General features: G+C 40.0%; 1 protein-coding gene across 1 annotated transcript; it reads left to right on the plus strand.

The window, feature by feature from the left end:
- Positions 1-334: 334 nt before the first annotated feature.
- LOC139557631 (fez family zinc finger protein 2-like) lies at positions 335-3,743 on the plus strand. The gene is made up of 5 exons (XM_071372692.1): positions 335-505; positions 771-1,597; positions 1,902-2,036; positions 2,158-2,290; positions 3,040-3,743. Exons 2-5 carry the CDS (start codon positions 827-829, stop codon positions 3,300-3,302), a joined length of 1,302 nt encoding a protein of 433 aa, XP_071228793.1. The 5' UTR covers positions 335-505; positions 771-826; the 3' UTR covers positions 3,303-3,743.
- Positions 3,744-13,783: the final 10,040 nt, after the last annotated feature.

A 13,783-nucleotide genomic window follows, 5' to 3' on the forward strand; every position in this document is an offset into this window, starting at 1 on the left:
AATGCTAGGACTATTTACTAAAAACAGTAGTGTTGTCAACAACAATCAGCAACAAACAAATGATACTACCAACAAAAATAATAATAGCCTAATAATAATAATAATAACATGTAGCCTACAAATAATAACAAACACATTGTTCAAATTAACATGATCAAATGGCCCTCATCTTTTATTTTTTTCGAGAAAGGAATAGACTAAAGCATAGTTATTCGATTAGAGAATGGCTGGTGGTATAAGCAGAGAATTTGAGGATGGAGACATAAATAATAATCTGTAATAACTGTCATGTATACCACCCCATGGCAGTATATAAGTGGGCGGCGGGAGAAGGGGCAGGGCTGGTGATGGCGTTTCCTTGTCACCCTTGATACGAGCTAGTCCATGTGATGTAGCTAAATGCAAGAGACAGTGATCTCGCGCTGATGAAGACGTCCGTTTCCAAAATGTGACAGAGCAGTCACGCTGCTATCTCCGAATACATCTGTCGTCTCTTTACAAAAAGGTAAACTTCAACATTGACTCTGACGCTAAATTTGCTATCAGATTCTCAGAGGTGTTGAATAGGAATTAACTCACTGCTTTTTGCCTTTTTCTTTTCCTTAACGAGCTCTGTAATGTTCTGTTAATTTTGTGTGTACTAATGAGCATTAATCTGGTACCCCTGGACGCTATTGTTCCAGGGATGCCCATTTGAATGCAAATGTCTGAGATTGTAATACCAAGGTCCTTATTAAACTGATGTGCGTCCGGTCTTTTCTGGAATTCAGGAGGCGAGGACAGAACGGCTGGTCGGCTGCTGCTCACACCAAGTTCGGTACACAAAATGTCAAGTTCTCTCCCTTTGGGAACGGCGATGTCTTGCCCACGGAATGGAGTGTCCGCCGCACCAAAGGCGCTGGCCTTCTCCATTGAACGGATCATGTCCAAGACCTCTGAACCAAAAGGCCGTTTGGATGAGCGGCGAGTAGTGGAGTCTTCAGAGGGAATGAAGATGCTGGGTCTCTGCTCACCTATACCGTGCATGATCCCCCTACAACCTTTTAGCTACGATTTACAAGCCAAGGCGCTGATGAACTACTCCGAATTTTGGAAAGCTAATTTCAGAGGAACACTATGCACTTCTGCGGCGATGTGCAAAGCCAACTGCGGGATGTGTGGCAAAATTGACTCGGAGTTGAAGCACTCTTTATTACCGGGGAGGGTGATAAAACCCCAAGTCATCCACCAGGCAGTGGCGATGCCCACCAACGGCTCTCTTTATTATTTCAACTACCTGGACTCTGCTTATCACCAGTCTGAGCTGCTAAGCGGACACTTGTTTTCCTCGGCCATGGCCAACTCACAAGCCCAAGCTTCTCTCAGTGCGCACCAGAAACTGCTACTGCTGGAGAACGCCAAACTCGCAAGCGCTTCCACCGAAAAGTTTCCGACACCTCAGTACCCACACAAGGAGCATCTCCCTGGCCAGCTCGACCAGATAGTGAAGGAGAACCATAGCCTGAGCTCGGAGAAAAATGGAGTGAAAGCGCACAGCAAGCACAACAGCTCCACGGACGGGAAACCCAAAAACTTCACATGCGAAGTGTGTGGAAAGGTAAAGCATTTCATTCAGTAAAACGAATGGTACAAAATAATAACGATGCAATTGTTATTGTTAATTTTGTTTGTTTATTATTTGCTTTGCAAATCACTTACATTTCCTTAAAAAAAACATGTAGGCCTATAGACAATAACGCAGTATCAGTTATTGTAAATGTTTTGTGCAGTAGATTAGAACAGGCATACCCTATTTACTTGGACATTAAATTGAAGCTGACATGTTTATTTCTCATTATCAAAACATCTCACAAATGAAATACAATAAAAGTGAAAACGAGATTGTTTGTTTTCTTCTGCAGGTGTTCAATGCCCATTATAATTTGACACGACACATGCCAGTGCACACAGGCGCAAGGCCGTTCGTGTGTAAAGTGTGCGGGAAAGGATTCCGTCAGGCCAGCACGTTGTGCAGACACAAAATCATCCACACACAGGTGAAACATATCATATTTCACTCAATAACAACTATATTAGTTATATATGACTATATTATAAACTCCCTCGAGGATTGCTTACAAATAATAATAATTTATATATTTTGTATTTCTTTTCCAGGAAAAGCCTCATAAATGCAACCAGTGTGGCAAGGCGTTCAACAGAAGTTCGACGCTGAACACTCACATACGGATCCATGCCGGGTACAAACCATTCGTCTGCGAATTCTGTGGGAAAGGATTTCATCAGAAAGGTAATTATCACTATTTAAACCTTGGTCAAAATATTCAGGATATGTCCTCTAATGTAGGCTATATTTACAAAAAGACGCATTATAGGTTTTAGCCTAGACTATGTGTTTTGAGATGAATATAACACCAGAGAATCATAATCAAATAATCCAGATCATATTGGTTTCAGCCTGCATTATAAATTCATCAAATTAATATCCCAGACAAATATTAATAAAAAAGCATGCTTTTATAACAATAACTAGGCTATATGATGGTGGTAATGATATATCCCAGTTATAACATAATGATAATGTAGCCTAGATTACATCCAAAAGTAACAGCAAAGGCACACAATTCCCAATATTTAGAGGCATATCCATATTATTGGTCAAATTGATACCCAGTGCTGCCCTCTGATGATGTTGAAGCGTCAATTTAAATCGGACATGTCACCTTACACTAACTAACTCTCCACACAAGGCTCTTAAATTCGCCATGGGTCAAGAGACAGACCTTTTCTCTGGTTTATAATCCAACCGTTTTCAGTTGCTGTTGCGTTTGATTGTGACAAAGTTTGACAACTTCTTGACTTCGACATGCAAAGCGCTGATTAATGAAGGCTGTAGAATGGAGCGCCTTTGTGGAGAGTAACTTAATTGTGAACTGTTGACCTTGAGGAGAAAAAAGGAGCTAAATGTGCTCCCTTTCGTGTATGCTGTTCATTTTATTCGCGATGTTAATTTTTATTAATTGCATTTCCCTATTTCAGGAAATTACAAGAACCACAAATTGACGCACAGCGGAGAGAAACAGTACAAGTGTTCCATCTGCAACAAGGCCTTCCATCAGGTCTACAACCTAACCTTTCACATGCACACGCACAACGACAAAAAGCCCTTCACGTGCGGAACCTGCGGGAAAGGCTTCTGCAGAAACTTTGACCTGAAAAAACACATAAGGAAATTGCACGACAATAACTCATGTAGGCCTATATCTGTGGCGACCGATTCTTCCAGGGGACCCGAAAGCTGATTTTTCCATTGGATTTGGACAGTCTCCTCCACACTTAAATTGACAGGTTATTAAGCCTCGCCAGCGCAAATTTCTCAATGCATTTTTTTCTCCAATTGTCAGTAAGTGATGAAAACATCAAATACAATTGTTAAAAGAAGGGAAACTATAAAGCATAAAAATTAAACATTGGGACGACTTGATAGCCCGATGAAAAGCAAATGTGTGTTTTAGGTTTTATTCGATTGAAAAATTATATTAATGAGGATGGGAATTTTGCACTGTTGCAGCAGTGCAGTAAATCTGACCGTAAATGAATTAATGTTATAAACATTTAGGAAGAAAATTACTATTTACTCAACCCATGGGGAAATTCAGGAGGACGTGTTGTTTTTCTTCTATTGCATAACGTGTGAAAATCGAATTGTAAATAATATGAAAATAAAATGTTATTTAAAAGTGTTTTACCTTGGGCGCATTTTTATACATTACAATGTAGGCTACATACAACTAAATTGTAACCTATACGTGGATAAAACGTTTTATACATCAACATAACTTATGCATCAAATTGAATGTTTAACAATTTCAACTGTTGCCATTTATTAATAGGAAATAAAAAGTGTATCGGACATGAAATGCTATCGAAAACGTTTACGTTTTTGAGAAAAATATGCCTACTCTAAATTTATATAGGAGTAGGTTAGTCAATTATCTGAAAAGGCCTATAACATATCAGAACGGAATTGTATTGATATTTCAGCCTTCTTTCAAATCAAGCTACATGTAGCCTATGTCAACCCACCAGTTGCGAAGACAGTGATCCGTCTGATAAGCCTATAGGCCATTTCATCCTCTCAAATATCCAGATGTTTGCTTTTTCACAAAAAAAGATTAGCAAGCAGCTGTTTTACTAGCACCAGTGTGTGGGCTAGTCTGGGTTTATACGCCAATAATACATGGCTCCTGTTACTTGGTTGGGAGAAGTAGGCCTGTGTAGTATCATACACCACTTTAAAATGGTAGCTATAAATTCAGTTTAAGCACTTTTTGCCAGACAAAGTGACAAGTCTGATGATGCTACACTTGACTTCCGTGTAATGGCACAAATGATCAGATATAACATGGACTCTTGAATGCGAATTACATTAATCAGCTAAACGCCCTCGATGGTAGGCTTCCGCGCATATACGTGTTCATCAGAATATGAATAATAGAGCACTTGGGCCATATCATCCACCTCTGTCCAACTTTAATAAAGGATAAAGTATTCTGCACACGGCTCCTGGAACAATATTATCCTTGCGGCTAACAGAAAATCTTACGAGAGATGGGCGCGTGCTCACAAATCTCGGTCTACCAATTAGAACGTTTAATAATTATGCACCATGCCCAGGGACCGGTTAGAAGGCTAATATAACCAGTTGAATGGTCTGTTCACCTCTGGTCCACCCTGGTCCTGCTAGTTCACATAAAAGCTGCTTCAAAGACCAGAATATACCAACTAGTGTGTTTTTTCCAAAACCATTGTTATATTGTCAGTTAAATTCTATTTCGCTGTTGTCACATCGACCAATACTTTTATATAGCCCTAAAGGCTCACATTATTGTTCAACATATAGGCTCTAGGCATAATATTTATATATTTCACACTCTACCCGTATTTGTTGGCGTTGAACATTGTGCGTAATTTGAACACTCATGTGTAGTGCCAGACACAGATTGTGCGTAATTCCAGTTTAGGCTACGGAATTTTCAATAGAAATTCAAGAAAGCCACGTCACATTGCGTCATAAATGTTATTAAGTGTATGCTTTAATTGTTCTATTAGAAGAATAAAAAATATTCTCAAATGTACTTTCGTTAGGCCTAATTATTCTCATGTTTTAATTCGTAGCCTACGTAGGATAGACTATAGGCAATTTTTCTATACAAACATTCCAAAGCTTCATCAAATAATACAGTTTAATTGACTACAGTCAATGAGTTGCGGGTAGGGGGTTAGCATATGCAGAAAAATATCATAATCAAAATCCAACACAAACAGCTAGAATATCACGGGGTCATTTATGCCCAATTAAACAATAGGCAACGCTATCAAGTTGGTATCCCCTCGCACGGACAATCTGGAACATGTCCACACCTACAACCATATTGGGTTGATGGGCCGAATAATCATCACAGTGTTGCCAATGGTACTTGTTTTTACGTCTTATAACAACAGGTTTGGTTTGTTTTGTATAAACAATCTTTACAACTCAGCCTACATTGAATTTCAGTATCCATTCATCCATCTTTGTTAGGGAATAGTCTATAGATGGGAAAATGCGAATGGTGCGAGTTTCTCAAAAGAAATGTTTGTGTGTAGAAACGCGTCAGGGCTATGCACAAGAGTGTCCGTCTTGTCCAAAGCCGGAGAAAAGAGTGCTGGAGAGTAAACAACCTAAAGGCAGCAGCGTTGCCCTTTTCTCTGCACATACCTCTCACGCATCAGAGCAACCAGCTTCGCTTCTAGAAACACGTTAATTGACAACGGAGCTCATTACTGCGTGCACATGTAAAGCAGCGAGAGAGATTACCAACACAAGAGCGCATTAATCAACTGTCAACAATTGAGTACATCTACACGACCAGGATCACCCAAAATTGATGCATTTACAAGTCACAAAAGGCTCGGCTGAGACAGGAAGAAAAGAAGAGCAAGACTTTTGTTTGGCCAATTCAATTGATTGGGAGATTAACAAGAAAAGCTCTAGCGGTTTTTAAGGGCTGAGAGGAGAGAAAAGGACCAATTAAGTCCACCAAATGTTAACTACATCAGTTTCCCCCGTTTAGCCCAAATGAAATTCTAATTAAACCAACCCTTACCAACATTTTGGAAAGCAATTTATTTCGCTGCTGGAGGAGAGCACAGGCTGGTTGCGCCCCTAGTTAGAAGAAGCACTGGCTCTTGACACAAAGAACTCACTAGGCGCATTCTAAAATGCCAAGAGGGAAGTTAATGAGCATCGGGCGAAGTCCTTGGATCTATTCCTGGAGAATGGTGTTGAAAAGATGGAATCAGCCAGCCAACTACATGGTGTTCTGGAAACTTCTTAATAATGTCCAAAAGGGCAGTCAGCAATAATATTGTTGTAGCTGCTCAAAATATGCAGTGTGTACTCGACTCTGGAAAATGATAGGATTGTAACATACATGTGTATGTATACATGACACAACGAAGTCATTGGATATTATAAGACATTCTATTGTAAAAAAAATAAAACAAATCTATACAAAATAATAATAAAAAACTAAATGTAATCCACATTTGGTTTCAAACACCTCGTTAGGATCTTGGATTTTCTAAATATATTTTTTGTGTGCATTAGCCTAGCATATTACACCAGCAAATTGGAGTGTGCATTGTGTAGGCCTACACAATAATCACACTATACATTAAATACAAGTAAATCAAATACAATAAAAAAAGGAAAATAAATACACACCATAACATGATGACAGGACTGTGATATTCAAGTGATACAAATTCCTTGACAAAACTAGTTAACACTTTCCCCACCAAATCTAATTAAAATCCTTCTATACATTTACACAATGTAAATGTACGCACACGCACACTTCCTTTCTTGGATCCGCCTTGGCTCGTCAAGGACACGGGTGGTAGAAGGTGCTTTGTGGCTTAGAGGCCTGTGGGTGCTGGGCTTGTAGGAGCCATGTGCCGGCTCTGCCCTACTGGAATCACATCACTGTCTGTCAGCCTCCTTAGATTGACCTCTGCCCAGGACCAGTCTGTCCGCCTGGCCTCAGAGCCCTGGGCCAAGGAGCTGAAGGAGAGCCTCTGTCCCCTTGTCCACTCCTTTCACCTCTGTCTCTGGGAGGATTAGAGAACCCTAAACCCCAAACAATCTGCTCCACATTTCCAGCCTCAGCCTCTCAGTGCACTGACAGCAATGAGATTGGTGTCCATGAGGAATCATGAGTAAATACTAATGTTGGCCACTGTCAAAAACAATTAAATAGATAAACAATACAGAATTAATAGGCAGAATACAACTGAATATCAACACTTTTCTATAACTAGATAAATAAGTGTCTAATACATGAGTATTGTTCTCCATCACACCCTGCCAAGACTGAGCTCTACTTTTGTGGAATTAAATCAGTCTTTCATTGTTGGTCAGGATCACTAATTCTGGGATGTCCGGTGCTAATCCCTTTGACCTGGTCTGGCCCTGCTGAGAAATGTCCACTACTGCTGTGCTTACCCAGAAGTGCTAATGACGTACTACTCCAGAACCATGGCGTCTATTCACACAAATAAGGCCCCTTATAATGAGATCCTACAAGTTGTCAAATTAGGATGAGCATTCTCACCAGTTGGTTGGCACTGGTAAGAAGATGGAAGGACTGAACACCGGTAAAACTAATTCACTTTATGTGACTTCCATTAACACAATAGAGATTGATCCCAGCAATTAAAATGTAATTATTTTTCACAAGATAGAAGATACAGTTGAAGTCGGAAGTTTACATACACCTTAGCCAAATACATTTAAACTCAGTTTTTCACAATACCTGACATTTAATCCTAGTAAAAAAATCCCTGTTTTAGGTCAGTTAGGATTACCATTACCACTGTCAGAATAATAGTAGAGAGAATGATTTATTTCAGCTTTTATTTATTTATTCACATTCCCACTGGGTCAGAAGTTTACATACACTCAATTAGTATTTGGTAGCATTGCCTTTAAATTGTTTAACTTGGGTCAAACACTTCGGGTAGCCTTCCACAAGCTTCCCACAATAAATTGGGTGAATTTTGGCCCATTCCTCCTGACAGAGCTGGTGTAACTGAGTCAGGTATATTGGCCTCCTTGCTCGCACATGCTTTTTCAGTTCTGCCGACTAATTTTCTATAGGATCGAGATCAGGGCTTTGTGTTGGCCACTCTAATACCTTGACTTTGTTGTCCTTAAGCCATTTTGCCACAGCTATGGAAGTATGCTTGGGGTCATTGTCCATTTGGAAGACCCATTTGCGACCAAGCTTTAACTTCCTGACTGATGTCTTGAGATGTTGCTTCAATATATCCACATAATTTTCCTTCCTCATGAGACCATCTATTTTGTGAAGTGCACCATTCCCTCCTGCAGCAAAGCACCCCCACAACATGATGCTGCCACCCCCCGTGCTTCACGGTTGGGATGGTGTTCTTTGGCTTGCAAGCATCCCCCTTTTTCCTCCAAACATAATGATGGTCATTATGGCCAAACAGTTCTATATTTGTTTCATCAGACCAGAGGATATTTCTCCCAAAAGTACGATCTTTGTCCCCATGTGCAGTTGCAAACCGTAGTCTGGCTTTTTTATGGCGGTTTTGGAGCAGTGGCTTCTTCCTTGCTGAGCGGCCTTTCAGGTTATGTCGATATAGGACTCGTTTTACTGTGGATATAGATACTTTTGTACCTGTTTTCTCCAGCATCTTCACAAGGTCCTTTGCTGTTGTTCTGGGATTGATTTGCACTTTTCGCACCAAAGTACGTTCATCTCTAGGAGACAGAACGCGTCTCCTTCCTCAGCTGTATGACGGCTGCGTGGTCCCATGGTGTTTATACTTGCGTACTATTGTTTGTACAGATGAACGTGGTACCTTCATGCATTTGGAAATTGCTCCCACGGATGAACCAGACTTGTGGAGGTCTACAATTTTTTTTCTGAGGTCTTGGCTGATTTCTTTTAATTTTCCCATGATGTCAAGCAAAGAGGCTCTGCGTTTGAAGGTAGGCCTTGAAATACATCCACAAGTACACCTCCAATTGACTCAAATGATGTCAATTAGCCTATCAGAAGCTGTTAAAGCCATGACATAATTTTCTGGAATTTTCCAAGCTGTTTAAAGGCACAGTCAACTTAGTGTATGTAAACTTCTGACCCACTGGATTTGTGATACAGTGAATTATGTGAAATAATCTGTCTGGAAACAATTGTTGGAAAAATGACTTGTGTCATGCAGAAAGTAGATGTCCTAACCGACTTGCAAAAACTATAGTTTGTTAACAAGAAATTTGTGGAGTGGTTGAAAAACAAGTTTTTATGACTCCAACCTAAGTGTATGTAAACTTCCGACTTCAACTGTATGTGATAAAAATACATATTCTGTATGTCCAAAATGTTGTTCAGGACAATCTGTGAATGCATTCTTTCCTCCATAGTATCAATATTGAAAAGGAAAAAAACAACAAAATCCACTCTCTCACAAACTAAGAGACATACCCTCAACTCAAATACAACTATATGTTACCACTTCACTTACCTCACCGGTAGGCTTGTGGGGAAAAAGCTAAAAACATTAAGCACAATGTAAGTATGTAAGTATGCATTTGAAAAGGGGAAAAAAACACTGCAGGAGTTCCCAGCAGTACAGCAGAAATTGTCTAATAATAATAAAAAATCCCAGACAAGCTCCAGTATATGAAAGACATTTGTGTTTAAGTGCACTACAATTGAAAAAGTATGTGCCGAAAGCTTTCTTTGTAAGGAGTACAGAGAGCCAGTGAAGTGCAGTGAGGTATATGATTATGTTGACACAAAAAAACCTCGGGTCCATTTAGGAGGAAACACTATACTTAAGCTTGGCCAGTCAATACCGAACAGTGTGGCGCTCCCTTAAGGCCAGTGTTACTTCCTTTTAGTGTGCCACATGTAGACTTGTCTTTAATCCACCACAACATGAACAACACAGTCAACTCCTCTCTTAGCCGATACAGTAGGCACAGGCCTGGCTGGCAGGACATGCACTTAGCCAGAGCTGACATGACATGATCAAAGGAGTGATAAGGAATACTATGGGAGTACATTGTACAGTATGGAGCCCCATGTTATTTCAAGAAACAGCATTTTAACGTTGGTTTATTTTTAAATACTGTAGGTCAATTTAAAAAGAAAGTGTACTTTAAAAAATGTGATGTATGTCTTCACTTCTATCACATAATAACAAAATGTTCTAAAATAATAGAAAAACAAAACAAAATTATGCCAAAATTGTAGTTTTGTTGTGCAGCGCTCACTACACTTGCAGCACATTATTCAATAAAATACAACACGCAATCATCCATTATCCAATCAATTGAAGTCGACAGCTAACCAGTTATTGTGCTTCTCAGGAGGCTCTCAGCATGCTCTCAATAGACGCCCCAAATCATGTAATCATACGCTTTTAAATGCATATGCTATTAGAGATGGAGAGGGTCACCTCCTAGCCTCCTCTGTCTGCTGCTAATCCTGTAGCTGAATTTGAGAGGTTGGCTTTAACCCAGGTGTCTGTGGGGTAATGGGGGTCAGGGGACTCAGGGAGGGTTGTCACGGCTGGGACTGGCTGGCAGGGCCTGGTAACAAGGGCCTGGTCTGCCAGCCGGGGGCGTGACGGGACTGTGGTGTCCGTAGCTAATCCACCTCAGGGCTTTCACCATTAGAATACATCATGTGAATCTAGTCATTTGGAAGGGCTCCAGATCGTGCTCTTCAAAATCCTTTTAGATAATTCGCTGCCTGTCCCCCTGCCCTCACTCACCCTCGTTGCCCCTCCTCAAACCTTCACCCACATCCACCCCTCCCACGACCACCATCCCCCATTAGCCCCCCTTCATGGCGACTGGTGCCTGCCTGACCTCGGGGGCAGGATCGGGTCCCATCTGAGGAGCCAGGGCAGCTGCCAACCATGGCCACTTCAACGCAGGCCATCCGGATGATTGCGTTTGTCAAGCCGCCACTCCGCGTCAACCCAGTGCAGGTTTGATCATCGCAATTAGGCTGGATCAGGGATGCCATCTCTGCCACAGAGAGGGAATGAGAGAAGGAAGAACGAGGGAGGTGGAGGGAGGGCAGAGGGGTGGTTTGTGCTGGTTTGACAGTCAGAAAGCAGGTGGAAAGGCTCGCTGCGTTTTTGCATCCCGTTTAACAGTGAGACAGACATTTTGTCCCGTGTACCCTCTCATTATCCACACAGCAGCTCCTTAACACTGTCCCTACGGCCTGTGTCTTACCTGAAAATATCTGAACTGAAGTCTCAATTATGTTGGTGGAAACAATCTGTAACACTATGACCAATTTGTAACCCCATGAATAGGATCATTTATCATACTGAATATGGTCTACTGTATAATGGTAAAATAACCCAAGAAAACACAGACAGACATTCTAACTTTACAAGCAATAACGCTTTCTGATCGGTGATACCAACTACCTAACAAACAGACCCCCCCCCCCCCACAAAAAAATAAAATAAATAAACATGTCTTGAGAAACACAGCAGAGTTTATGCAAGGCTAATGGACCTGTAGAAATGAATGGCTCATTTTACACACATTTCTATGGAGTATTATGAGCATATGGTAACTGGCTGACCTCAGGCTACCCTTGAATAAAGGGACAATTAAAAAAAGCAATTATCACGAACACAGAAGGTCCTTCTGGAGGCTTTGTTTAATAAAGACAGCACAATCACATTGTAGCTCAAATATAAAGAGGACTCTTCAATAACTATATAATGGTTTCGAGACATTCCAGAGAACAGCTCAATGGTTTAGGCTAATATATTTAACCCCCTAATGCACAACATACAGTGCCTTCAGAAAGTATTCATACCCCTTGACTTAGTCTACATTTTGTTGTGTTACAGCCAGAATTCACAAGACCCCATAATGACTAAGTGAAAACATGATTTTGGAAATTTTGGCAAAATTATTTAAAATTAAATACATAAATATATAATTTACATAAGTATTCACACCCCTGAGTGAATACATGTTAGAATCACCTTAAGCAGCAATTACAGATGTAGGTCTTTCTGGGTAAGTCTCTAAGGAGCTTTGCACACCGAGATTGTACAATATTTGCACATTATTATAAGCTCTGTTAATTTGGTTGTTGATCATTAATTGACAGCCAATTTCAAGTCTTGCCATAGATTTTCATGCCGATTTAAGTCAAAAACATATCTAGGCCACTAAGGAACATTCACTGTCGTCTTGGTAAGCAACTCCAGATGTATATTTGGCCTTGAGTTTTAGGTTATTGTCCTGCTGAAAGGAGGATTTGTCTCCCAGTGCCTGTTGGAAAGCAGATAACCAGGTTTTGCGTTAGGATGTTGCCTGTGCTTAGCTCTATTCTGTGTTTTTAATCACTAAAAAACTCCCCCTAGTCCTTGCTGATGACAAGCATACCCATAACATGATGCAGCTACCACCATGCTTTAAAATATGAAGAGTGGTACTCAGTGATGTGTTGTGTTTGATTTGCCCCAAACACAATGCTTTGTATTCAGGACATCAAGTTAATTTCTTTGCCACATTTTTTGCAGTTTTACCTTAGTGCCTTATTGCAAACAGGGTGCATGTTTTGGAATACTTTTATTCTGTACAGGCTTCCTTTTGTTAATAACTCTGCAATTTCGGGTTTCGGTTACTATTGAGTAACTACAATGTTGTTGATCCATCCTCAGTTTTCTCCTATCACAGCCATTAAATTCTGTTAGTTTTAAATTCACCATTGTACTCATGGTGAAATCCCTGAGCAGTTTCCTTCCTCTCTGGCAACTGAGTTAGGAAGGATGCCTATATCCTTGTAGCGGCTGGGTGTATTGATACACCATCCAAAGTGTAATTAATAACTTCACTATGCTCTTTTTGTACCCATCTGCCAACAGGTGCCCTTCTTTGCGATGCATTGGAAAACCTCCCTGGTCTTTGTAGTTGAATCTGTGATTGAAATTCACTGCTCGACTGAGGACCTTACACATAATTTCATGTTTGGGGGTACAGAGATGAGGTAGACATTCAAAAATCATGTTAAACACAATTATTGCACACAGAGTAAGTCCATGCAACTTATGTGACTTGTTAAGTCAATTTTTACTCCTGAACTTATTTAGGCTTGCCATAACAAAGTGGGTGAATACTTATTGACTCAAGGCATTTCAGATTTTCATTTTTTATTAAATTGTAAACATTTCTAAAAACATAATTTCACTTATGGGGTATGGGGTGTAAGCCAGCGACACAAAATCTCAATTGATTCAATTTTAAATTCAGGCTAACACAAAATATGGAATAAGTCAAGGGTTGTGAAAACTTTCTGAAGGCACTGTATACTGTGTGATGAAGTGTGGGGGTGGTGGATGGGTTAATACATGTAAAAATTTTTTTTAGAAATAACTTATACGCTAACATTTTAATGGATAAACATATAGAATTGTTGGGTGTGTATATAGTGTGCAACATTTTATTTGTATAGTTTATTATTTGTTAGTCAACTCTACAAAGTTAGGTGTGTGTCAGCTCATGCTTTTTAATGGACTAATAAGCTAAACTATAATGATTTATTAGGTAAAAAAGTATATTTGCAGTGAATGGAATATATAGATGAAGAATGTGAAAAAAAAAAAAAAGATTGGTTACATATGCACATTGCTTGTTACTACGCCTAAAAGATATTACACAGTA

Source organism: Salvelinus alpinus, chromosome 2, assembly GCF_045679555.1.
Source record: "Salvelinus alpinus chromosome 2, SLU_Salpinus.1, whole genome shotgun sequence".
Classification (NCBI taxonomy): domain Eukaryota; kingdom Metazoa; phylum Chordata; class Actinopteri; order Salmoniformes; family Salmonidae; genus Salvelinus; species Salvelinus alpinus.